General features: G+C 41.5%; 1 protein-coding gene across 1 annotated transcript in view; it reads right to left on the bottom strand.

Annotated features, from left to right (window-relative positions):
• Nucleotides 1-27,152, bottom strand: part of SLC35F1 (solute carrier family 35 member F1) — a 458,666-nt gene that overhangs the window by 44,772 nt on the left and 386,742 nt on the right. Inside the window, exons 3-5 of the mRNA XM_059733219.1 lie at nt 22,437-22,564; nt 7,002-7,161; nt 387-543 (exon numbers count right to left, since the gene is read on the bottom strand). Coding sequence (XP_059589202.1) covers nt 387-543; nt 7,002-7,161; nt 22,437-22,564 — 445 coding nt within the window. The remainder of the gene's footprint in view (nt 1-386; nt 544-7,001; nt 7,162-22,436; nt 22,565-27,152) is intronic.

Genomic DNA, 27,152 nt, shown 5'->3' with positions numbered 1-27,152 from the left:
TTTTCTACCTGTTTATCATTCTGGATGACTTTTAAAAAACATAAACCATGATTAAGAATAGCTATGGACTCTCAATCCTAATTTAGCTTGAGAAGTGGAATCACCATGTCTTGAAACAACAAATAGGTGGACACTCCTTTTCCAGCTCTCCATCTCTAAGGGCACTTTTAGGACACCAATGACACCTGTCAATCAAATGTAGAGGATTACTGAAATTTAATGACCTGGCCTGACATACTAAAATTGATCAAGAGATATAAACAGAGATTAAAGGGAGTCAACTCTCATAAAGAAATGGCACCTTTGAAGAAAGAGGCTCTGGTGTCAACAGGAAACACACTTTGAATTAGTTTTAATAGCCTTAGATTTCAAACCCACTCACTTACAGCTGAATTCCACTGAAAAAGGATCCGAAGAGTCCAATCATGCCCAAGAATTCCACTCGACTCAGGTTTCGGACAATGTACTCCTCACAAACATTGGAGATGCCATAAAGTGTTGCTCCACCAAGCACTAAGAGATCCCCTATCAGCTTATTTTCACCTAGGAATAAAAGGAGAGAAACACAGTAAATATCTACTTAAGGATACATTGTTGCATGGTCTTTCCTACAGATTCACAACCTAGCTAAACTGTGTTAACCCACTTCTTTGTAAACAAGATGGATGCAATATACTGTACATAATTCACAACTTGCATTCAAAATTTAAAGCAGTCTCACAGAGACTGAAGGAGAGATTTAGTTGTTTTTGGAGGAGAGAATCTGGAAGAGAATGTGAATTGTAAAGTCTAGAAACACACTGGGCACATCTATGCATGCAATTAATGCAAAGCAATAAACTCCACTGCATATTGCCCCAGAGTTTATTGCTCCTGGGTGCTATACTTACATGTGTGCCTGGGACTGCAACACGCTGAACTGGGGTGGAACAGTCACAGCTAGCAGGGGACCTAGGGGGTCAGCCTGCCAGCCTGTGGCTGCTCCAACCCAGCTCAACATGCTGTGGAGGGCTGCTCTTACACTGAAGCACCCTCGTGCCCCAGCCAGCCTTGTCAGAGTCTACATGTGGTGCTCTGCACTAAAGAACTCCACTGTAGGATAGCACTTGTATTTACAAATACTAACCTATGGCAGAGTTCATTAGTTTACTGTGGCCTAATGAGGCCACGCCTGTAGACACTGAGACTTTACTGCGGTGCTAAACGTCTCATGCAGATGCGCCCACTAAGTAGCATATTTCAGTGACCATTTTTTTTATTTGGTGTGGCATAGAGTGTTAATGAGGATGATTTTTAGGCTGTATATAACCACAGCAGTGCTGCCTAATGCACTAGATGCAAAGGGTCAGCTTAACGTGCCTTATCACCAGGGAACTGGTTTTCTCTGATAACCCCCCTCCCCAATTTTCAGATTAAAAAAAGTAACCCAAAATCCACATTTCTCCGTGATCAAAATGAAACACCACTAATATATATATATATATTCCAGATTCTTTCCTCCAAAAACAACTAAACACCACTGGTATGTAGGTATGTATGTGTGTATATTAGTGGTGTTTCATTTTGATTATAGAAAAATGTGGATTTTGGGTTACTTTTTTTAATCTGAAAATTGGGGATTTTTTTTAACAAAGAAAACCACTATCCTTGCTTATCACTGAATATACTGCCATTTTCAAAAACTGAACTCTCCTTAAACCTTCCAGGTTTATATTATTATTTTTGGAAAAAGAGCTGGCAGATAGGTTTATTCAAGTTCCAACCTGAAAATGCAAGGTCCCAATCTGGTAAAGGGCTACACTCATGACTAGTTTTAATTATGTCCTAATCACAACAGATTCAACAGAACTGCTGATAGAGTTTTTAGAGAAATTTCAACACAACCATATGGATTCGCTCCTCCAAAAACAAATAAATCTCTCCCTCAGTCTCTGTGAGGTTGATTTCAATTTTGAACGCAACTTGTGAATTACAGTATATTTGCATCTATTTTGTTTACAAAGATGGGCAGTTTTGCTGGAATTTCATCTCAAAAGTTTCTATGAGGCTGAAGTGGTTCAACTGTCCTAAACACAAAGGCTAAGTACAGATGTTCAAAAAGCCCCTGGTGGAGGCACTCTAACTAGTAGCACTTTACTTAAGGTGCTGTAAGTTAGTGTGGGAGCAAACCCAACAGACATTCACTGTTCAGTGCGGGGGTGCTTGGAGCCTGCCCACTCTGGCAAGCAGCTGGAGAGTGCTCCTGCACACCTCCCAGGAGGCTGCCAGAGGGGCCCCCTTCCCAAGCCACATCAGCAGACTGTCAGCAGACTGGAGGGAGGAAGGAGAGGATAGATGAGGGGAAGATGGAGCTCCTGTGCTGTACACTTCCTCCCTCCCCCTATAATTCATTGAAAATTTTTGCCTATACCTGAGGTCCAGTTATCTCTCAGTTGATCTCAGTCACCTAGTATTTATCTCAGCTAGGACATGACACGCCATGCCCCTTTGCAAAGCAATACTGAAGAGTTATTACTGACCTTAGAACTTGGTTTTAGAGAATGGCTTGTCAAAGACATTTGCGTGTGCATCAAAATCTGGGCTCTTGAACCAAGAAGATTTCTTGTCAGGCTGTTGTCACAATGACTGTGTCATTCAAAGTGATATACTGAAGTCATTTAACCCATATATTATGAATTTGAACCCTAACCTTATATGTTTTCGAAGAATGGGCTTCATGCATATCTTACAGAGGCCTCCTTTGGGAAATCTGGCTCTGAGACCAAACGTCTGGCTTTAAGGCTGCTATTTGAATATTTTAAGTCCACTTGCATACTTTGGTTTACATTTGAAGTCCTTTTGAGGGAAACTGGACTGATTAAATAGAAGGAAGATGAAGACAACTAGAAGGATGTAATCATGTCTCTTGACTAATGCAACTCAATGCTAATTAAAAGCTTATTTGGTCAAGGGGTTTCTCATATGCAACTCTTCTGCCCCTAAACTGCTCATAATCCATTCAGATATATATAAAATTACTTTGGTGCAGCTCTAAAGACTGGAGTAGTGAAGTGGAATGTAGGGGATGTTGGAGATGTACATAGGGTTGTAATGTGCCAACATCCAGCTGGGGCTGATCCAGTCCCAGTATCACTGTGGGTAGCCAGGGCTAGGACTACTCAAGGAACTGAGGTGCCAATGAGTCAGGAAGAACAAGCAGATTCCAGGGACAAACTGGGTCAGGAAGCTAGGATGTCAATCCAGGAACAGTTTAGGAACAGACCCAATTAGGAAGCTGGGGGGTATAGTGACTATGTGGGCGGTTTTTAGTTGATCAAGCAGCACTGGGGTAAGAGGTAAGTGATAGTGTTTGCAGATGACGACCTGGTTCAGGGCCTGATAGACTATACAGAGGTGGAAGCTCCCATTCTTCTTCTTGAATAGGATAGGGGATTCCACAGATGAGGTGGACTTTCTTATGAATTCTTAGGCCAGGTTTTCCTGCAGATATTTGCAGAGGACAGCAATTTCAGGATCTGGCATAGCATAGATACATCCTACTGGGATCCTTGCTCTCAGCTGTAGGTCGATGGAGCAGTCATAATCCTGGTGTGTGTGGGGGTGGAATTCTGCATTCTTCTTCTCAAATACATTGATGTATTTCTGCTATTTGTGAGACATCAGCAGTGCTGCTGACAATACCTGGGATCAAAGCAAACCTCAAAGGCTTTCCATCTGGCAAGGGGAGCTTGACAGAATCAAGGGGTAATGCAGGGAACAGACTGCCCCGAAGCATAGCACCTCAGGATGTCTGAGGACGTTCATCTCCAGAGCAGTGTTCTCCCACTCTAAGGTACCAGATGCCAGAGGTGAGGCATCTCCAGTTTTGATGGTCTCTGGCTTCGATCATTGCCTTAATGGGATTCCTATGGCCTGGGTGAAGGTCTCATCAATAAAATGGTCTACTGCCCCAGAGTCCAGGGTTAGAACCAGAAGCAGGCTGATCTGACTCAGGACCTGGAGGTGGGTATTAACTGAAGGTTTTGAGTGTTGGACTTGCTGTGGACTTCTGTGGTTGAGTAGGTGAAGGGAGTTTGTGATGACCCCAAGCTGGGCCCCCCTTACTGTGCTTGGAGTAACTCATTTCCCTGCTCAACTTTCTAGGAGCATTTGGTAAATCTGTGTCCCTGGGCCCCACAATGGAGAGACACAGATCCTATTGGTGGCATTGCTCCCTTTCCTCTGGTGTAAGGTGACAGAACCCCCCAGTCTGCATAGGCTTAGAAGCGACTGCACCAAGATGTGGGCCAGGAGGGGATAAGGAGTACCTCTTCCTCCCTCCGCTCCTAGAGTCATTGATAAATGCCCATTGCCAGGTCCATGAAGGTGTCAAACCCTGAGGTCAGTTCCACCTGCGTAAGTTTGTCCTTTACCTCTTCCCTCAGCCTCCACCAAAATTGGTAAAGCTGGGCTGTTCTGTTCCAGGGGGTGTCCACCATTTAGAGGCAGAAAAGGGAAGCATAGATGATGACACTACCCTTGCTTTGGTGAAAGTTCCTTAATATGGCCTCTGCTGTCTGGATCCAGTGAAGGACATTGAACATACTGAGGAATTTATGGAGAAATGCCTCCTGGTCCTGAAAGACAGGGCTATCCTGCTCCACTAGTGGTGCAGCCCAATTGAAGGTATCCCAGAAGGCTGATGCTGAGTCTTGCTTTTGTCTGATCCCTGAAGCAGGTTCGAGGTTGGGCTAACAATAAAAGGCAACATTGGGTAAGGAACCCCCTGAAGCATTGCCATACCTTTCAGGCAGTGGGAAGGGTGAGTGGGGCTCTGTGGAATGAGCCTGGAGCACAGTTACCTTGCTCTTCATACTAGTGTCGGTATGCCATTCTTCTGGTATTTTTTAGTGAGGATGGATACTGTTAACTGGATAAATAATAATATCTACTAACATGATAAATAATAATATCATCATGGCAGAACTTGTTATAGTGATATCAGGTAAATCCTGTAAGTGCATAAGTTAACTCCGCTGGAATGTAAGCAAGTTTTACATAGGAAAAAAGGGGCTTATTGAAAATAAATTAAACTCCACTAGGTTTTTGTTCATCCCTTTTGCTTGCTTGGTCCAGGAAAATATTCAATAAACAGTGCCAGGCTCCTTATGGAAGAGCTTCCTAAAGCCTTTTATTTTACAGACAATGTTTATTATTTGTTTATTTAGACTTTTAGTGCCTATCTTGACACCTTAACATAAATTGTTTCAGCTCATCTATTTTACTCCCTTAGGGGAAACATGTAACACAAAAATATATCCTTGTTTCTCAATAAAGTCATTTTACAATTTTAAAGGTGCTGGAACACTTGTCATGAGAGGCAGTTGTCTGAGGGTCTTCTCCCTATGTACCAACAAGCACAGTCAGTCTTTTAGGGCCAATAATGCATGCATATAGAACATTCTGAATAAAACTACTTGATATCTATATGTGCTCTTTAGCAGAGCTTATGGCAAATAGTGTCTTCTTCTTAAACACAATCTTCAGAGTCTCAGGCTGAAGAGTTACTCTAGTAATTGATGCATTATATCTAGCTTTTTCATTTTGCTTAACATGACATGTAAAATCCTGTGAACAAAGTAGATTGCTAGGGAGACAGAACACATAATGGATTTCATGCAAACCCAGTTTCAGTTTCAAAGTTTTTTCCAATTTCCTAATTCAACTGGCTTTGAATAACCTGAACAGATATCTCCGTAGTTGCACATCTGTTAATGAATGTACAACAGACGGGTTACTTAACAGATCTACTGCTACTGAATTCCTTTTAAAGGAACTTGGAACTCCACTGGGGAGACTCCTTGTGTAAGCTGCGTACTTACAGACAGCTTTCTGGCCTCTGAACCACTGTATGTTCCCTTTAACCTGGTCCTGAAAGCTTCCAATGAACCACTTCCTAAAAAGCAGATGATTCGGTAGCCAGGGAGAAAGGATGCTTCCTTTGGAGCTTGAAATCATTTGATTTCAGTTGGGTCTGAATTTAAATTAGCTCAGCTCTGACTTGCTGATACATAGGACCAAACAGGCCTGCTTCTTTTTTGCTGGGACAGAAGTGCTTTTGGAGAGGGAGATGGTTTGGAAGTCTTTGGGACAGGGCAATATTGACTGGTTTAGTATCCGTCAGACTGCCTTGTTTTTGTTCACCAGCACCAAGGCAAATGCTGTTTTTATAGCAGTTGGTTTGTATTCCAAAAGCTGACTCGAGTATTTTAAATCCCAGTGTATTATGCTCCGCTCACAATTTGGTACTTTTAATTAAGATTGAAAACTGTATCTAACTGACAGTCTTTGCAAAGAATTTATGCCCTTCCCATATCATTTTTGTTGGCATTAGAACTACCAATGTGATAGAAGATATTGATTGATGAAATCTAACTTTGCTTATTCTGCCCATTAGTGTGCTGTAATAGTAACTAAACATACACTATTGGAACAATGCCACAAAGTGCCACAAGAACATTTTACATAGTAGGAGGATCTTGCCAGGTACAGTGCAGACAAATCCAAATTTAACCTTTACTTTGGGATGTGGTGAATCATACAGCATGCATAGTAATTTATCTAAGTATCTAACCAGTGATGGTGGGTATTTGCTTGAAGTGAGCAAAAGGGTAGGAAGCAAAACTGGGAAAAAGAGGAATGAGAGAATAGAGGGGATGGAGGGCCCAGGCCACAGAAAGCGGTATGGCTTGAAAATGCAGCTAGTAAGGTAGGCATGGGGGCTGCTGATGCTTCTAGTAGTCCATCTCATCCACCTGAGGGGACTAACATTCATTAGCAAGGGCCATGTTCTTCCTTGAATGAATAAATTTGGGGCAGTGAATTTGGTTGGACACAGGAGAACACAACATTTTAAACTCCAGGTGGGTTCTTGGGACCTTTCCTTCTTTTTGGCCCATTACTGCCCTCTCACATTGCTTGATACAATGTTTTTCTTGAATGAGAAGTCCATATCCACTCACCTGCTCCTTGCTGTCTTCCAACAAGGACATCTGCTCCTGCCATGCAGCCCATGCCCAGAATGCAGACCACAATCCCGATGAAATGCACTGCCTTATATCGTACCAGCAGGAAGAACCAGGACAGTAATATCACCACTGGGATGACAAAGCAATCTAGGAGCTGTCAAAGAGGAGAAATAAAGTCAACAAAACGCTGCCACAAAAGTTACTTTAGAATGCAAAGAGTTACTCAAGACAAAAGGAGCAGAATGGAGGCCTATTTATTGATGGCTATACTTGGTAGTAGATCCAGAAGTAGAATGAGGGGTGTGTGGTCACACTCTTCTTTAGCTGTGCTGTGCATGTGTAATGAGCTGGGAGCTCATTGCTCAATGTAGGCTCCCGCTGGAGCTCTTCATACACAGCAAATTCCCTGCGCTCACCACCTGATTGATGCAAGAGCACCCACAGCTCACTCCAGAGGAGTCACCACAACCACACCATCTACAAAGGCATAGCCTCCAAAATGGTTGCTTGGGAGAAGCCAACTGCAACTGGCATCAATGCTATGCCAAAGTCAAAGTGTTGAAGGAGTGGTATAAGAAGGCCATAACGACATGCTATAATGGTATAAGATAAGGAACGTGCAGGATGATTTCTGCCTACTATGAAGAGTTACTGTAGATTGGGAGGGCAGAGAGCATTGCTTGATAGAGCCCTGCTCTGTTGCTGAGTTTGGTCAGTAATGCTGAAAGTGGCTATCAGGGTGTACCTAACAAGAATGCCCTGATGGTTGTGGTTCAAGGGCTCAGCCTCTTGTGCTTTGTACTGGCCTGCCAGCCACTGAGCACTCTCTGCCAAGTCCTTTGGAAAGGTTCCCCCTTTCACCTTGCAGATGTTTATACAGGATGCAGGCCAAGATAACTATTTGGGGTAGGTAGTACTCTGTGCTGTCCAGGCACACCCCCAGTTCCCTCCACTGGAACAGGTCAGCACTGGAGGTGCTTTTCATGGTCATGTGGTAGATGCTCAGCTAGTAGTTGAACAAGTCCCTCCTAGCATCCAAGTGCCCTGTGTAAGGCTTCGTGATTCAGGGGAAGAGTGGGTATGCTCGGTCCTCATATAGCTGAAGGAGGGAAATGGTTACCCTCTTCACTTTGATGTTAGTATCCCCATGGGCAAACTCCCCCCCATGTCATTCCTAGAGTTCCTAAAGACCCTGAAGTCATGGACCCTGCCTGCACAGCTGGTGGTCATAGTATAAACCTGCCTGGGTGGTCCACAGTGTTGGAGAAGAAACCCTTGCAGTTTATATACTCCATGCTTCAGTGGTCAGGGTACAGGATGGCAAGGTAGATGCCATTAGGGGGCCTGATGCTGTTTGGAAAGTCTATGCCATCCTCCCTGGTGTCCTGCATGACATTGTCTCTAGGTATATTGGTATCAGTGGTGCAAAGTAGGTAGCGCATGTCAAGGAGGCATCTTTCCAGGGCCTTGGTCAAACTGTCTTGAGCTGTCATGCTGTTGCCCAGCAGCTGGAAGATGCTCTGGAAGAAGAGAAATAGCATGCCCATGCCTGTTTTGAGAAGGAAAGGAGGGATAGCACCTCCTGCTCAGCCACAGACTGCAAGGCAAGGAAATATTAGGCATCCTTTTGTGGTTCCCTGGGGTGACAGTGCCATTCCTATAACTGATGAGGCCTCTGGGAGCAAAACTGACCATGTCTGCTCTCCAGCCTCGAAGCTGATGGGAAACTTCAAGCCATTTTGAACTGTTTCAGATGGGAGGGGCCTATATGTCTTCAGCCTGATGCTGAAGCACTCCAAATTTGAAGCACTTCATATTGGTGTGGGATTTGAAGTGCTTCACTAAAACATCTGTTTGCACCTGAGAAGTAGGATAGATTAGCTTGGGCAGAGTGCTGCGCTAACATGCCCACGTTGCTTTCAGTATCTCAGTGATACCTCAAGTATCTCTGTATCATACATATCTCAATATATTACATGTACTCATACAGTCTGACTTAAATGCCACTGAAGTCAATAGCAAAATTCAAATTGAAGTCAGTAGCTCAAGATCTGACTCATTAACCAGAGTAGTGCAGGAACAACAGCTATATACCACAAAGGTATGCAACATTACTTAATACTCCAGATTTTTTCCATGAATTAAGCTGATTTTATATCCATAATGAGAAGGCAGAATAAACAGCAATAGCTTAGTCTAACATAAAATGGCTATAAAAATAGACAGTGTGTGTGGCCAAGCAATTGTTCAGGTTTTGTTTTAATATTTATTTATCTGGGGCTAACCTCAACTCTCTGTCCCTTTTTTGGAATGCACCTGTTTGGGACAAGAGAAAAAAGGGATATGCATCCTGATTTCTGCAGACAGAATATGCTGTGAAACTGTAGCTTGCCTATTGCTTTTTGTCTTTCAATTAACTGTATTGCAAAAGAAACGGAGCAAATTACGCTGATTATACTGAGCAGCCTCTATAATGGACCCCTATTTTTCAATATCAAGGGTTGTCATTAAATAATAAATGCACTATGATTGATTTACACAGCAGAACAGTTGTTTATTCCAGTCATTAAAAAACAGCTTGTCCTAACAATACAATCCTTGTTTCCCTGACTATAAAGCTTTTATGGTAATAAGGTATGTTTAGCTCATGTTTCATTTATGATATTTAACATCTTGTTAGTAAATTAGGGTCAGTCATCATACAGCAATTTGACTGCTAGTATATTTCCCATTTGGTATAATCTTTTGCTTTTTGTCTACCTGTTCTTGAAGTGTATCTATATAATCAAAATTAATTCAAAGGGAAAAGTTACACCCTTACATGAAAATGGACACAAGTATTGTTATTTTCATGATGTTCTAATTACACACAATCATTTGTAACAAAGATGATGGTGATATCTCATAGGCACATATCCTGGTCTTTCTAATGTTTCTGCTTTTATCATGTATTTGCTTTATATTTATATTTTAAAGGCATATATGATGGGAAAATAAACTGAAAATATTATTAAAAAGTCTGTCCATATAATTCTTTTAACTTAAATCAATGAGTCAAATCTAAAACCTATTGATCTGTTCTGATACGGCAGTCTTTACCTTCTTATTTTAACATGCTAGGCAAAACTGCCTTAGTTGGTTGAAGACGCCTATTGATTCTAATAGTTATCGCATTGTCTTGGAGCCTACGTTGATGACCTATATTGCTCACAGACAATCCAGTGATAGCACTTTCTAAATAATTACTTTACTTATTTTATTCCTTTTGTGAATTAAAATATATATCCTCTTGCTGACAATACATACATTCCCTCTGATCTATACAAGTGCAATGAGAATGCATGTACAATCCAGGAATATACTCTGAACTATATAAAGCAAAAAGGACCTGAACAATCTTCAGAAATAAAGTCACTAGTGCACAGGAAGATTGTTTATATGCCTCAATATCAAAAGGAAAATGCTGGTCAGCAAATTCCCAACAGAGTACAACACAGAACAGCTGAACTGATTCTTCTTTTTTAAACATGCACTGAATTTTTTTCCCCCCAATTGCAAAACCCTTCCTTAGGTTAGGGCTTCTCATTAGCACTGCCCTCAAGCAAATCGTGTGGTGAGAGCTTTCCCTCACAGCTGCCACCTGTCAGTAACTAGCCCTGAGGTACTGCAGCAGCAGTTGCTATAAGGACTAAGATTCAGTGTCAAGAGGGACTTCATTGCCCCCACCTCACCTCTTCTAATTAGAAATTCCCTTTTGGATGCCTCTAATGTGACAGATCTGGGAAATGCCAGTTCTCTGTGTAAATCTGAGTAGTCATCATGAACAGCACTTAGCAGATCAGCTGCACCTCCTGCTAAGCTTACTTTCATTTTGAAATCATAAGGAGAGAAAGTAATAAAACCCCACACTATCAAATTCATGCACCATTTTGCCTTGTTAAGAACATGCCTTTCCTACTACTGACTCAATAAATGAATTTGTAAGCATACTACACTAGCAACATTTGCTGAACAATGAACCTCCTGACACTTATTTTGCCTTTTTCTCATACTTAAATTGAGAAATGGTTTTCACTGCTTTTCATAACTAGCCATACTCCAGCTACAGAAAACCATACACGCTCAATTTACCTACCATATGTACTTGAATCCAAGACAAGGGTTTTTCCCCATTCAACATAGAAAAAAAGCTGCCCCACCACTTTCCCTGCTCACTCTGCCCCCCACAATTTCTGCTCCCCCATTGCTTGCCGGCAGTTGCGGCTCCAGTCCTGTTCCAGCCTGGGGCATGGAGCACATGAAGCTCGGACCCTGGCCCAGCCATACAGTAGCTCTGACGTCCCAGGGCTGGAGCTGTTGCCACTGCAACTGCTGGTGTATGGCTGGGCTGGGACCAGAGCTACACTGTGCTCCATGCCCCAGGCCAAAATGGGTCAATATTGATTATTTTTTGAAATATTTCAAAAGCATTTGAATTAAATTTTACCTTGTTGTGTTTCTAACTTTTGCATTTCATTTTTTCGTTGTGTTGAATACCTTTTATTTTAAATATTTTTAAGACTTATCTAATTTTAAATATCCCTTTTTTGCATCCAAATAGTTATCCAAAATTCAGGAATAAATGGATAACAAGGAACCCTGTGGGTTGTTTTTATTAGGAGAAACTACTGATAGAGTCAATTAACAATGTAACCCCAGGTATTTACAAAGAATGTACAAAGGCCTATTTCCTTGACAGAAGAGAAACCAACACCAGAAAACAGTTTGCTTACAGTTGGAAACCTCTTTCAGCCAACACTTAACCCAAAAGCTCTTTTTTTCTTTAGGCATGCTATTAGAGCTCCTGTGGTTGTGTGTTATGCTTTCTGACTTTCTTAGCTCTGAGCTTACCTGGCCTTCCTGTCTTTCTTTCACAGACCTGTAAACCTTCCTGAAACAGTGCCCAGGAACACCCCTGCTCCTAGATGTGCCATGCGCAGCCCAGCATTTTCACTGGAGGCTTCTGCTTTTTGGTTCCATCAAAAATCTTAATGAATTTTTATCACTATCGTAAATGAAAGGTGGTACACCCAACCCACAGCAATGTGTTATATTGAGTATTCAATACATTCTTATAATATCTAATATTATAACAGCATTATATATTATATCATGTTATATCCTACACCATATTCTGCTTGTAAGATATATGTATGACATTTTAATATGATATGCAATATATAACCTTTATGTTATAGCATATTTTTATGTTTTAATGTGAAAAGTTTTCATGAAGGTGTTTAGATGTTTCTGAAACAAAATATTTTGGAACTTGTGTTCTACAGTAAATTTTGACATTTTGTCCTGATTTGGGATTACATTTTGAAATGTCAGAATTTCCCATGGGATAGAAATTCTATTTCCTGGCTGGTTCTATTAGCTCTGTTGACCTTCTGAAGCTGAACACAAATGGTAAGAGGTGTCACTTCACCAATGACGTGTCTGTGATATTTATTTTCAAGACTGAAGAATAACTATGTAAAACCAATTCTTGTCTCTCCTCATTCTTCAGAATGTGGCTCAGCTGCTCACTTTTCTTTGCCAAGAATGAGCAACACTGCATCTTGATTTCTTTAGAAAACTTTGTAAGATGCGCTTCTTCATCCTTTACTCCCACTACTCTCTATGGTGTTTCCGATATTCACAGTGGTATTACTGCCTCAGTGTCAATCCTGAATCTATATTTTAATTCGAGGACAGGGTATACATGAATGACCATGTGTGTGTGCATGCTCCTAACAGGTGAAGAATTTTATTGATTTGATTTAAAGGCATGGAAAAATCTATGCAGGTACCAAAACAAAAGCAGAGGTTAAATGCCTGTATGAATAAAATGAGTACAGACAGGCATTCCCCGACTTCACTTCTTCCTTTGCTGTACATACTACAGTCAGAAGCAGCTCATTTAGAGGGAGATAGGAGCTGCGAAGCACCTCTGATATTTCTGAAACTGGCTCGCTCATGGGGGCTGGAAATGGATGTTTATCTCCAGGTAACTAGTTAGAATCCTCCCAGTGTCAGCAGTGACAGGTAGTTAGTGTAGGATAAGCCAAGAACAACTGGAGAAGTTCTCAGCCAAAGGAAACTCACTGATGTCACTCTTGGCAAAGCCTTTGTTTTTGAGCACCTGCAGTTATGTGTAAGATGGAAACAGAGGAACAGATACACAGCTGTTTGAAATGGATGCTGTTCCATGAACTCTTGTGGAATTTTGTATGCTTACAGAAACAGAGATTTTGGCTCAGAACAAGTTCAGTCATTAGATTCTGGACCCTGGTTACCTGGCTAAGCTGATTCTGGTGGGAGGTTTTACAGTCCAAATACCAAGAAGAAAGCATTTCAAAATCCACTACTGAAACAAAGGCAACCTGCTCTTCAAGTGGACATTGGGCAGATTTTTCTCTTTATGCACCCAAAGGGCAGGTACCCAACCATGTAGCTGCCATTTTTGGAACCTATGCAAAGCCAGTAATTCTATTCCCCATGTAGTCTGGACATGCAAACTTCCATATGGCTAGTGAGCATGTGCAGTAGGCTTCACTCTGTCTAGGCTGGTAGTTTGCTCCATACCTGCATACCTGAGGTGAGCATTTGTCCCAAAATTATAGCTGGGCAAAAAAACATGGCTAGTAGGCATTAGATGCCAGAAGAAGAAGCAAGCCCCTGCGTTCATCCAGAAAGTGGGAGATTGAGACTCTAGGTCCCCTCTTACCTGAGAAAGTTTGAATCTACATATCCCAGTCCTCCACTCTAACCACCAGGCCCACAGATCAGGCATTATGCAGTCACCTCTCCAATGTCCCTTTGAAGCTGAGTATCTGCATCTTGTCTTTAATATTCATTATAAAACTGGATAAAAAACAGTGAGGAAGTTTCTGGCCCATTAGGAACAAAGGTCCAGGCTGGAACACATGACCCACTGGCCACCATCCAAGATAGCAGTTATCTCATTAAGCCAAATATACATTGCTTGGCTTGGTCTTCCAGGTCTTACATATCTCCCTTTCCTGGCAGCCCAGAGGTCCAGCTTCAAGAGGAGGGCTGGAGAGGGGTCTGAATAATGCTTAACCTGTGGACCAGTGGCTAGACCCCTATGTTAGTAAGTCAGAGAAATGCAAGTTCAAATTCCCCCTGAATGAAAAGGATATAGTACATGGGTTTTCTGCTTCCTAGGCGAGTGCCTTAACCACAGGGCTAAAATGTGAATGTGTCCTCCTCTCCTGTTTTCTAACACCCAAACCATCAGTTTTTTAACTGGCTAACATTTCATTTATATGAGTACAGAACTATGTATCTACCTGGGCAGAGTACACTCTACTATACATGCTCAGTTGACACATGGAATAGAACAGCACTTGTGCTTTTGTTCTAAAAACGGAAGTTACACAGCTGGGTAAGTGCCATTTGGGTGTGTAAAGGAAATACAATTCTGCCTTTTAAGTCTTGACACAGCATCTTCCTGTTATATGTATGCACAGAATTTAATACTTTTTCGCTGTGCCTGTTCTGTAAACCATACTCACATTGCATTAATCCCTCACCGTGCAAAAATATTTCACAGAACACTAAAATATGACTGATCCTATGCACATTAAGGGAATTTATATTTTCTTCTGAAACATTCTGCCTTAGCCATTGCTAGAGAAAAGATGCCAGAATAGGTAGAATAGTATTGCAGTTCCTCTGCTCCTAATATTCCAGGTGTGTTTTAAAATTATTTCACACCTTCTGCCTCAATGCACACTAACTCTACAGGGACCAAAGAGTAAGCAAAGTCTATTGCCATACAGTCCTCCTATGATAAGCACTTACTGCTGACTCCTTTTCTTTCCTGGTGGCATTTGTTGAGGTATGAAAACTGCCAAAGGTAATTGGAACAGTGATATATTACTAAAGCTCATGGTAATTCACAAGCAGCACAGAACATCAGTAACAAAGTTTTATCACTTGTCTCTTGGTGTCTATAAATTCCAGGTTTTACTACTTTTGTTTTCATCATGCCAATCTAAGGCTTGAGTGCCCAAGGGATAAATTACCAGCTAAATCATCAGTTGGAAACATGGCTGTCTTTTCTGCAGTGATCTTTTTATGGCTCCATATGCACATATGACAGTAATGTGGTCCAGTGGTTTGAAGAACCAGACTAATGATATGTTTAACATACAAGCAAAAAGAATAACAATTAATACTAGATAATACAAAAGAACAGCACCAAATGCATCTAAGAGTAAAAAGCAGTACAGAGTCTACATATTGATATACATATATATGGAGTATACTTGTATACCCAACCACAGACAGGCATGCATGCGCGCGCGCGCACACACGCACACACACACGGCTGGGTGTGTGCGTCTGAGAGAGAGAAAGAGAGAGAGTGAGAAAGAATATGTCTTATGAAACTATTTGATATACTGGGAAATAACCTAGCTTAAAGACAAGGTTAGATACATTTGTAGCACATACGAAGTTAATGAAGTTGGTAGAACGTGCATGATGTAATGCACTGTAAATGCAGACAAGGAAGCTGAGGTCTTTGTGTGTTCATGCGGACAGTTTTCACAGGAATATATATCTACACACACACATTCCTGCGTATACTGAATCTAGACCTAAATAACTGAAAGAACTTCAATATCTCTTAATACCTCAGGGGACAAGAATTTTATCTACAGTAGAAAGTGGTATCCCTAACTATACTTAAAAGAATCTTGAATAGTTATTAAATCTTCTACAGGCCTACACTAGGGATGTGTAAAAACAGCTAGGATAAATAAGGAAAGCATCACCACATACAGTCTTAAAAGTTAACTGTATAATCCTAAAATCAGTCCTAAGGGAGCTAATTCTAAAGTACACAGGAGTGTTAGATACGCTTTTTATACACCTGCAATCGCTGAAATTTAAGAGGACTGCACAACCTAATGCAGTTTGGATTAATCTGTCAAAGCAAACTAGGGAATATTCTACATGTTTATAGGCAGTTGGGAATCAGGAGTTCAAAATGTGAGGGTATTAAATGTGATATCCTTACAGTATATTGGTTCCTCTTGAATAATCCATCTGTGGTACCTTCTGGGTGAATTTGACTGTTTCAAAACACACTGACCTCTTCAGTGTTTAATTTTAAATTAAATAAGATACTATGTGACATCAGCTAGGCAGGACTAGCCTGACTATGTGGTTGCGATTGTACTATCATGACATGCAGGGATGTCCATGATGTTGACACAAGAGGGACAGACTGAGCAAATATGGCCACATCCAGATGATTGTGGATGTTTGGTTCCCCTGGGGACAAGTAGCAGCACCGTACACCGTACCTTGTGCCCCCACTACTTGTCCCCAGGGAATGTCTGTGACACGCACACTTTGGTGCATGGCAAATTACCCAGGGTGGGGTAGGGGAGGCTGGGGTCAACACTGGGCTGGCTCCAGCAGCCTTACCTGGGGGTCTGGGGGCTTTCTGGGGCTCTGGGGCTGCAGCAATTTTGCCATGCGGATTCTGGCTGTCAGCTGGAGCATGGCTCTGGACAGTCTGGCTCCGCTTTTGAGCAGTGGGCACTGCCGATCCATGCACTGCTCTGCCTTTTTTTTCCTGCAGAATTTTCTGACCCCTAGATATCCCCCCGGATATCCATGGGTGAAAAAAGCCCACAGAAAAAAAAGGTGGAGCAGCACATGCATAGGCAGCATGCCCTTGCAGCACAGAGAACATCTAAATGTGTAGTATGTGGCGCCACAGACGTGTCTGCAGTGCCACATACTGCATGACCGTGCTCATCTGGACGCGGCCTATGAAGCCAAGACTGGTGCCAAGACATTCTGATATAAAATGGAAAGGCCATATTCTAGGGAAGATAGGAAGTCCAACACTGGGTCAGATTTATCGGTATTCTAATCCAGCATTCTCTCCTCTGAGCTATTACCAGTTCCTTCCATGGAAGCTGCAGATGGAGAATTATATAATGACTTACTCATAAAGGAAGTCAGTAATGGTCCTATACCTTGTAGTCTAAGCTGTAAACTTCAGATTGACTTTAAATGTAATAAACAGCATGGTCTGTAGTGCAAGCACTCTCACTTTTACATTATTTACAGAAAAAGAGAGGGAATCATTTTGTTTCTCAACCATACTGTTCTTTGTTTCTATATCACGATGGTGCCCTGGGGAACTGACTGAACTGCTCACTATCAAATAGTGATACTGGAGGAATGAGCATTTCAGCCATATTCAATTTGAAGCACATCCAGAAGTTAAGGTTATACCAGTATAACCTCGTTAATTAGAATGACTCTACTTTCCAAACAAATCTAATGAGAGCTGCATGGAAAACTCGTCAGAAACTATTTACTTCCTAACAAGGCTGTGTCAACACGAAACACTGACTGTACAGTAGCTTGTTACTACTGCGCAGTAGTGATGTCTGGCAGGAAGCATGATGAGATACTACTGCGCTGTAGGGGTGCAAATCAGGCATTATTCAATTCAGATTCAGATTTGGTGCAATTCAGGAGACAGTGATTTAATTATGATTCACTGTCCTGATTCGATTTGGCCGAATCTGAAGATTCAATTCTGATTAGGAGAATCAGCGATTCAGCCAGAAACAGCTTTGTATGTTTTTTCTACGTATCTCAAGGTACCAGGCACAGCTCATGAACCCTGCGATGGTGGGGTGGAGGGAGTGTTCCAAGGCAGTGTGGGGGAGTCCCCCGTGTGCTTGGCGGTGGACCCGGAAGTGGACAGGAAGTACTTCAAGTTCACTTCCGGGTCTGCCACTGAGCACCTGGGAGACTCCCCCGAGTCTCCCCAGCTCAGCAATCAGTCACGGGGAGACCCCACGTGGCCCCCCAGACCCAGGAGGCACCAGTCGCCGAGCCAGGGAGTGAGGGGGTCCCCTGCACAGTTGGCACCAGACCTGGGAGTGGACTGGAAATAATTCTGGTCCACTTCTGGGTCCGCCGTCGAGCACACGGGGGACACCCCCCCCCACGGGACACTCCATTCACCCCACCATCTCAGCATTCACGAGTCATGCCTGGTACCTTGAGGTATGTAGAAAAAACATATAAAGCTATCTACTGCCGAATCATCGAATCTCTCCAAATTGAATTGGAGGCATCTGATTCAATCTGGAGAGATTAATGGGTCTCCTGATTTGATTCAGAGATTCAGCTGCCAAATTGGGCCGAATCTCCTCCAAATCAAATCAGTGACTGAAGCTTCGCACAGCCCTACTGCGCAGTAGTAATGAGCTACTGTGCAGTCAGTGTCATGAAAAAGCCATTTGTCAATGGTACTGCACAGTAACTCCAGTTACTGCGCAATCATTCAGTACTTGTATAAAGAAGTACTATTGCTTATACAAGTACTAAATGACTCCACAGTAACTACTGCGCAATCAGTATCTCATGCAGATGTGGCTACAAGGAAGTAAAGCTTGTTAGAACAAGTTTTAGGTAATGTACTCGTGGAGTAGGGGGGTAAGAGAGATGCTATTACAGGTAGCAGAATACAGTGCTGTGCAGAGATGCTTGCACTCTAGCAGTTACACCCCAGGGAATTATGCACAGAAAAAAATCAAAATAATGTGCAGAACAACTCAAAATGATGCAAAATTAATTATTTTTTTTTGTACAAATTAAACTAAATATAGCACTATTTGAACCTTTTTTAGAAATATATGCAGGTACTTTGTATGGTTGGGGGTGGGGGTGGGGCGTGTGTATGGGGGGATGTGTGAAGGTGTAAGGGTGTGTGTGTGGGGAGGGTTGTGGATGAGTGTGGGGTTTGTGGTGGGTGTGAGGTTTATGGGGGGTGTGAGTATGGGAGTATGTGGGGTTTGAGGGTGGGTGTGGGGTTTGTGGGGGGTTGTGAAAGGGTGTGGGTTTGTGGGTAGGTATGGCCTCCCCTACCACATATTCCCTTCCCTGCATGGTGCACAGCCCCTGCCACTGGTGGCTCAGCGGCAGCAGGCAACAGGCCCTCAAGGAGCTCATAGCCACGGCAGCACGAATCTCTGGCTGAATCCCAGGGCCTGCATGTGCTGGCATGGAGTTGGCCCAGCTCACTGGTGTGCATCTTCACACCAGATCAGGCTGGCTCTGTACCAGCATGTGGGGCTTGCAGCACTGCAGGCAGGAGCTGCATGCCATTGGGCCGGGTGGGCTCCATGTCTCTGTGGGTGGCTTCCCACTGGAGTGTTGGAAGCCCCACGTAGAGGCACTGAGCTGGCTGGCCTGGCCCAATGGTGCATGGCCCATATACACCCACAAACCCCACACCCAGACACACACACCCCATGCCACCCCTCCTCCTGCAGGTAGGAACTCCCTTCCTCACTCACCCAGCTGTCCAAGCACACAGTTCTGTGCCTCCACATCATAGAGGTAGAGGCATAAATCCTTCTGCAGTTAAATTATGCAAAAATATGCAATTATTATACCTTTCATGCGCAAAATTGTGTGGGCGCATAATTGCATAATTCCCCAGGGTGTAAGCATGGCTGTCTCCAGGACTAATTAGCCTGGGTGGGGAACTGGACTTGGACAACTGTACAGGTACCCACACTAGCTGTCTTTATGACATGGTGGACTAGTACACATAATAAAAAGACAGTTTAAATTGGAAAATGTGCCTGTCCTAGGGAGTTTAATATTATTTGGCAAACACCACCACCCAAGGCTTGGAATTACAGACTGAAGCTGGAACTGCAAATCAGTTTCAACAAAGCTTATGTCTATAATTAAGGCATTTCTAGCTTTTCGTTTTTGGGAGCTGCCTAATGTTTTCTCCTAAGAGCACCACATGTTCAGTACATTTTCATGTTATTTTTGCCTGATGGAGCAGAGACTTCATGAGAAAAAAGGTATATGCTGTAAAACTGATTTTCAATTGCAATGGTCCATGTAGCACTGCTCTGAAAATACTGTCTTTTATTGAAGTGTTATTGTCGATCTATTAACAAGTCAGTACCATAAAATGCTTATTTTCTAGACATCAGGGAAGCATAGGAACAAAAGTCTGTCCAGAATAAAATCCTCACAAAGTCAGTGAAGGAGTTAGGTTTTCATTTGGTGTAAATGAGCAGTGTTTTTACTTGAAACTATGCTGATTTGCACAGGTGTAAAACGTGGCTCAGGGTTTCTTAGGACTCAATTTTGCAAGGCACTGCTACCTGCCAGTGTTTGGTGATGGCATTCAATACCTCACATGATGTAGAATCAAGTCATGGAAGGTCCCTGAAGAGAATGGCCCTGTTCTCCACTCTCTCTCTCTCTCTCTCTATTTGATTCACTCATCATTTTAGCACATGCTCATCTCACTCTACCTGATCTTAGGGCTTATCTACATGTAAAAGTTAATTCACATTATGACAGATTGTGAATTTAAAACACTGCAATATCACCAAGTAACTCCATATGTAAGCAAACACTAAAAAAACAGTCCAGAACAATTATGGGAAGGGAATGGGAAATGCAGCACTTGTTGCCACTTGCTATAGGTTATTCTCTTCAAGCCTTACAGGAAAGAAGATAGAACTTCCTTACCTCCTTTATGTGAAACAGGGTTAAAAAGGTATCAGACGTTTCTTTCCTACTTCCTCCCTTACCTCAGAAATATAAATACTAAAGTGGTAGAACATGCAAACAGGGTAACATACAAATGTAGTCATGCAGATGTTGTAGGGGTTTTTTTAAATACATTTTTGAAAGGTATAAAATAACAGAGTTATGTGTGAGGGTCGTGTTTTATTACATTCTGACTAATATCTTTTGAAAGGGTCCTGAAGGTAATGTTAAATGCTGAGGCATGTGTCAAAGAGTTCTCAAAGTCAAATGCTGGCAGCAGATGTGCTTGCAGTTGCTCACGTTGATTTTGAATGTTCAGTGTAAATCTTAGATGCAAAAGTTCTCCATTGTTCTCGCTTCTCATTCAGGTACAACTAATGCACTCAGCATTTTCCATCATCGCTCATTCAACTATGGAAGAGATATGTTCCTAATTATCTCTGGTTTTGCAGAACATTAACTGCTGCTCATTTATTTTGCTGGCTTTAGAGAAAGTTTCAGGCAAATAAAGTGTAAATAAGATACAGACTATCCAGTGATGCCCTGTTAGAGATAATATGGAATGGGAGTGTGCTTATTTCTGAACAATTGGCAACAAGGTGCATAGCCATTTCCCAAGATGTATATTTTCCGTTCTATTATAAAAACATTTCTATTACTCATTTCTCCACTGAAACGGAACAAATCTAAATCTTCCGTGTTTGGATTTAAAATATGCAGGCCAGATCTTTAAAGACTCATGTAGCTTGTCTTTTATTTTGTTCTTGAGGGGGAAACTGAACCTGAAATCATATCTTTTTTTGATATCTACAATTGCTTGACTGAAGGCAACAATTAACATATTATTTAAATGACAGTATTTGCCCTTATAATTTAAATATGAATTGCAAAAAATGTTGCATCTTTGTCTGAGTGGAAATTGAGTCCACAAAAAGTGTTGTACTCTTTAAAAATGTATGCCTAAAAGAGCAAACCAAGTAGGCTGAGCCCAAGAACGTGAGCCTTTGTAACGTGCCTAAGAATTGATCCTCCTGTTTTTCTACTGGGTGAATAAAGGATGGTAGTAAAATTAATGAGAGGCAAGTATTTTTTGTGATATCTTCTACTGGACCAACTGTACAGTTGGGAGAACTGTTGGATGAGCTTTTGGGGCATGTAGGGCTTCCTTCGCGGTGGGGCGGGGGCTGCTTTAGAGTGGCTCTCAGAGCCACTCTAATTAAAGTGCCTGCAGCATCACATGTATTCAATGCCCTGCACTTCAAAATGGCAACGGGGGTGCTTGAACTAAAGCTCATTTAGTTAAAGTGCCCCTGCCACCATTTTGAAACACGGGGGTGCTGAATACATGTGACGTGGAGGCTGCTGGAGTGTGCTAATTAGCACGCTCCAGCAGACTCACAGCAGACTCAATTAATCAAGCCTGCTCCAACACATGCTAATTAGTACATGTTGGAGCAGAGGTCTGCCATGTGTATAGGTGCCCCAAGTGGCTTCCCTCAAGTCCCTGAAGAAGGTCACTGTATGCCTGAAACTTGTCCAATAGCTCTCCCAACCATATACCTGATCCAATAAAGGATATTACAAAAAAATCCTTGTCTCTTGTACATTTCCTGGACCAACACAGGTATGACAACATTCCAACTCTAGTAAAATTCACCAAATATTAAACCTAAATGCTTATGAGTCGGAACCATAATATAGGAAGACAGTGAAGGATTCTTCAGTATGCCTGACCTTGACACATAGAAGTCAATGGAAACATCAACCTTGAGTAAAGAATCCAGCTTTGAAAGAGAAAAACTTATGACTTCTTACCTGTACACTAGTAAGAGTGGTATATTGGTAAGCTTTGACTACCAGGTAATTGGCTTCTATATCTATTATCCCCAGGATCATGTACTTCCACCATCTTCGTTTCAAAATTGCCAGCAAGTTTTCCTCTCCTGTGGCAGTAAAGGAAACAGGAAAACATTCATAAGCAAACAAACATACAAACAAACAAATACATCTACACCCACAAAACCTTCATGTAATGAGAGATTGTGCTGTGATCTCTTGCAATTACATGACTTGAAAAAATGCAACAGGATGTCAATCCAAGTCCTAAAACACAGTTAAAAACTAATATATTTTAAAAAACATTCTAGATCAGGTAAAAACTAATGCCTTATTTGTTTTGAAATATCCAATCAGCACAACAAAGAAGGACTGGTTGATTGTGTTTTCAATTCACCTGAGTTTTAAAAAGCTTGCCAAGAAAACAACTGGAGTTCAAACAAATGTTTAAACAAATGTTTAAATATATGCCTATCTGGGCATCATTTTTATGTATTTTATAAGAATATTTTTTGCTCAGTGTATCGATTTAATTTTTGTCTACCAAAGAACCACGACTATGTAACACATGACCTGAAAGGTTCTCATTTAAAGTTGGAGCTTAATAGTGCATACGGGTAAAAGAGAAATAAGGGTAGTAACAGAATAAAATTGGAGCTAATTACAAAGTTTAAAAGACAGCTATTGTGATCTTAGGTTCAAAACATTAGACTCTTAGGGCATTTTTACACGTGTTTTGGGATGTGGCGCTGAGCACTTTAAAAATGGCGGCGGGGCGCTTTGAACTAAAGCTCGTCAAATGTATTTTATTTCAAAGCGCCCCACTGCCATTTGTTAAGTATGGGGATGCTGATACACTTGACACAGAAGGCTGCCAGAGTGCATCAATTTCTGTGCACCAGCAGATTTGATTAACTGAGTGTGCTCCGACGTGCTGGAAATCCCTGCACATCTACAGGAGCCCCTTAACACTGTTTAGAGAAAGGCTGCTCTGAGACAAACAGGTTGTGCATGACAGGTAGCTCTGCTTGCAGAATCAATTTTTGAAGCAGGCAGATTTGTTCTACAATGCCCTTGTAGAGGAATCCTGTCAATCACACAGTACTTAATTTCCACTGTGTGAAGACTGTCAGTGCAACATGGCTTACAGATCAAATCCACAACTTCTGAAAGGTCAAACAGTCCTAATGTTAGGCCAAGGATTATTACTGGTCTCACTTCAAAAAGAAACCAAATACTTAGTGAGAATGGGCAAACCTATTAGTATTTATAGGTATTATGCAAACATCTACTAATCAAAATTGGAAACCCATGGTGGGTAGAGGTGTACATATAGACCCACAACCACTAAAGAGGTTATAGTCTACAAAAGGATATAATAAGAGTTGACTTGAACCATTGGTATAATTTTTCAGATAAATTTGAACCATTTGGGGAAGTTAAAAAGATACTATTAATACATCTTTGCAGATCTGTATGTGTCTGCACACCTTTTTTAGTGTCAGGTACAACAACAATTAGCAATGGACAAACTAGGATAAATAAAAAAGAAATATTCTGAACCATTTTGAAAACCAGCACCAAAACTTTGGAAGGTTTGAAAAAGTTTGGGCATCTTTCTCAGCTGCACTTTCATTTATTTTTCATTGTCATGTATGCCTCTACATCTCTAGATTCCAGCTGGAAAAGACACACTGTCATTACCAGTGAAAAATGTGGGGCTCTGTATTTCTGGTGCACACAGAAGCAGAAATATCAGAGATATGAAAACTCAGACCTATTGCTGTACATAAGAGGGGCAAATATTTCAGATATTCATTCAAAAGCTTGGACACGAAAACTTAGCCCCACTGAAATCAATGGGAATTGTGCCACTGACTTGAACAGATTTCACCCTGAGTGTCTGTCTCTGAAGGAAACCCTGAATTATTTGATGCTTGTTCATTAACAAATACACCCACACACATTTGTTATAATGGGGCATCATTAAGCAAATCCTGATGATCTGCTGTTGGCAGTGACAGTGAGAATGTAAAATTCAATAGATAAAAACAGACTTTGTTTATGTAGTAAGAAGAAGAGAAACAGCAGGAGTCAGGACCTAGATTATACTAAGTATTTTGCCCAGACAACAGCCAATAAGTAATTAAAAAAACTGGATCTGAATAAATTGGTCCCTTTCAGGATATCATACGTTTCCATCAACCTTTATGCTTTAAATGAGCTCTGACTAGAAAAAACAACATTTTGTTTATGCTGCTGTATAGGTGCATGATATAAGTTTAGGCATTTATCATGTCTATTTGAACATGCAAAAAAATTCCTTTTTGGATGTTTGTTTTTTGAACATTAAAGAATGCATTTTGAAATCAGCTTTTGGGGATTTAGCTGTGTGATTCCCATTAACATCAGTGCAAGTAATGCAGGTAAATCCCTTCCCAGGATTTTGAAAATACATCGTTAGGATTTACAATGCCAAAATGATTTGACATACCTAGAAAATACCCAACTAAAAAGTGTCGGCATAATGGAAAGACATGCTTATAGTATTAAAGTAATTTTTTCTTTGCTTAAAAATTAAAAGAACAATGGAATCAAACTAAGGAAAGGTATAGAATTAATTGATGCACTTAGTGCACTGTGCATGGCATTAACACAATATATTGGTAGCTAAATTAACACTGACACTTGTCAGTGTTAAGGTTCCAAAAGCACTTAGGATCACACTTAACTTCAACCTGTTTGCACCCATCCCTATTCAGAGGAACACATAAGCTTGTGATTAACATTAAGCTTGTTTGTATCCCATGTCACAAGCTTTAGCACATCGCAGAAGCACGGCCTAATTCCTATCCTTTTTGCTTCCTCAGTTCCTTACGAAAAGACACACAAATGCTAGGTACAGACATTCAAAGAGCCCAAGGAAGAATCGGTCTCAAGTTATGCGTTTTTCTGTAAATGGCATAGTTTAGGTTGGTAGCAAACAGAACACACATTTGTGCTTTGGTGGGGGGAGCAAATCTTAGACCAGGTTCCATACTTTTTAAACCAGTCTGTGTGTGCTGAACATCTGTTCTGTTATAGGTACAAACTGGCTTTGTGTGCCGAACTTCTGTTCTGTTATGGTTATAGACTGGTTTCTGATTGCTTATACTGGTAAACGTGTAATATCTAAACCTGGCCAAAAGGGGCTTATGACAGAACTACACCCTCAGATTTGCTGCTAGGGATGTTGGAGGACAGAAAAAACATAGGAGCAGTTTTAATGAGCTAGCCCTTTGCATATATGGTCCTGCCCTCCATAGATGTGCTGAGATCTGCAGGTTTTTCTACTGGATTTGGAGGCAATTCTGCAGTCAGAGGGCCATGCTCCTCTCCATCTTCTGGATCCATACAAACCTTGGATCAGTGATCTCATATTATATTATGAAATCAGTGAGGAGAGGCTTACAGAGATTTCCAGGCAAATCTGCCCTCCCTGTGAGTTTTCTACAGAATGATATGATAGACACTATGACAAAGGACAGAAATTACACTTAACCCAGTAGAAGTGATCAGAAACGGGTTCAAATCTGTAACACAACAGAAGTTCAGTACACATAAACCACTTTCAAAACGGACAAAACTGGTTTAAGATTAACCTGGATAGATGTAGTATGGGAGTAAACTGATTTAGGTTAACTCTGTCCCACACCCCTCCAGATGGAAGTTAACTCACAGTTCCTCACCATCCCAGGATGCTTTTCACCTCCCCTGCAAACCCTTGCTTGCAGGGTGAGCAGACTAGTCTTGGCCCAAGTTGTCTCCTTCAGACAGGCAGGGAGGTGTGCTCCAATGTCCCCCAGCTTCTGGCCTGGGCCATTGTTGGCATGTGACTGCATTTCCAGAATCAAAAGTGAATGTCTGTTCACTTGCTTATTGATTCAATCCATGCAGCTTAGACTAACCTGCAAAGACTGAATTGGTTCAGCCTCAGGTGTTTTCACTGTCTGTACTTAGCCTGTAGAGTTAGGATTAGTTTTCCAAGGCAAGATGGGGACATCTCATTGACTTGAACCTAGACTGGACAACATGGTAGAGAATATGCAGTAACAAACAACGCTGCATTAACCTACAAAGACACAAACTAGTTCTGCCAGCTCTTTTCTATTTCTGATTCCTATGGCTGCAGTATGAGATCTATAGTATTTTACAGAGAAGTTCAGTTTTCTAAGATTGGGTAGGAGAAACTCTGAGCATGAGGAATGTGGACTGAAGAAAACAAAAATAAAGATCAAGGCAAAAGAAGTGTTCTAGCTTGAAAGATCAAAACACTCTTAAAATACAAAGTGCTGCAGTAACTACAGATTGCAGTGTTATTTATCATTATACTAAGGCTCTTTTTTCCATTTTCGATATAGCACTATTGGGAACTGAATTGAGCAACCTGGTGGTTGACATGGCAGTGAACTGATTTAAATATGTAGGGTCTATTCTCTCACAGATGCAATGAAAAGTGAATTTGCACAAGTGACTACTATCAATGCTAGTAGAAGCAGTGTTGTAAATCCTTCTGCTCTAACTAGAGAACAGGCCCATTACCTATAAAATAAACAGAAAATACAAGAAAGGCTGTTATCAATAATCTGAAATGGGAGAAACAGGATTATGCCCTCCCTGCCTCCCCCCCGTAAGTCACAGACAACAAAATAGCCA

The sequence above is a fragment of the Alligator mississippiensis genome, chromosome 1 (genome assembly GCF_030867095.1).
Source record: "Alligator mississippiensis isolate rAllMis1 chromosome 1, rAllMis1, whole genome shotgun sequence".
NCBI classification, from domain to species: Eukaryota; Metazoa; Chordata; order Crocodylia; family Alligatoridae; genus Alligator; species Alligator mississippiensis.
This window is presented reverse-complemented; position numbering and strand designations above follow the sequence as displayed.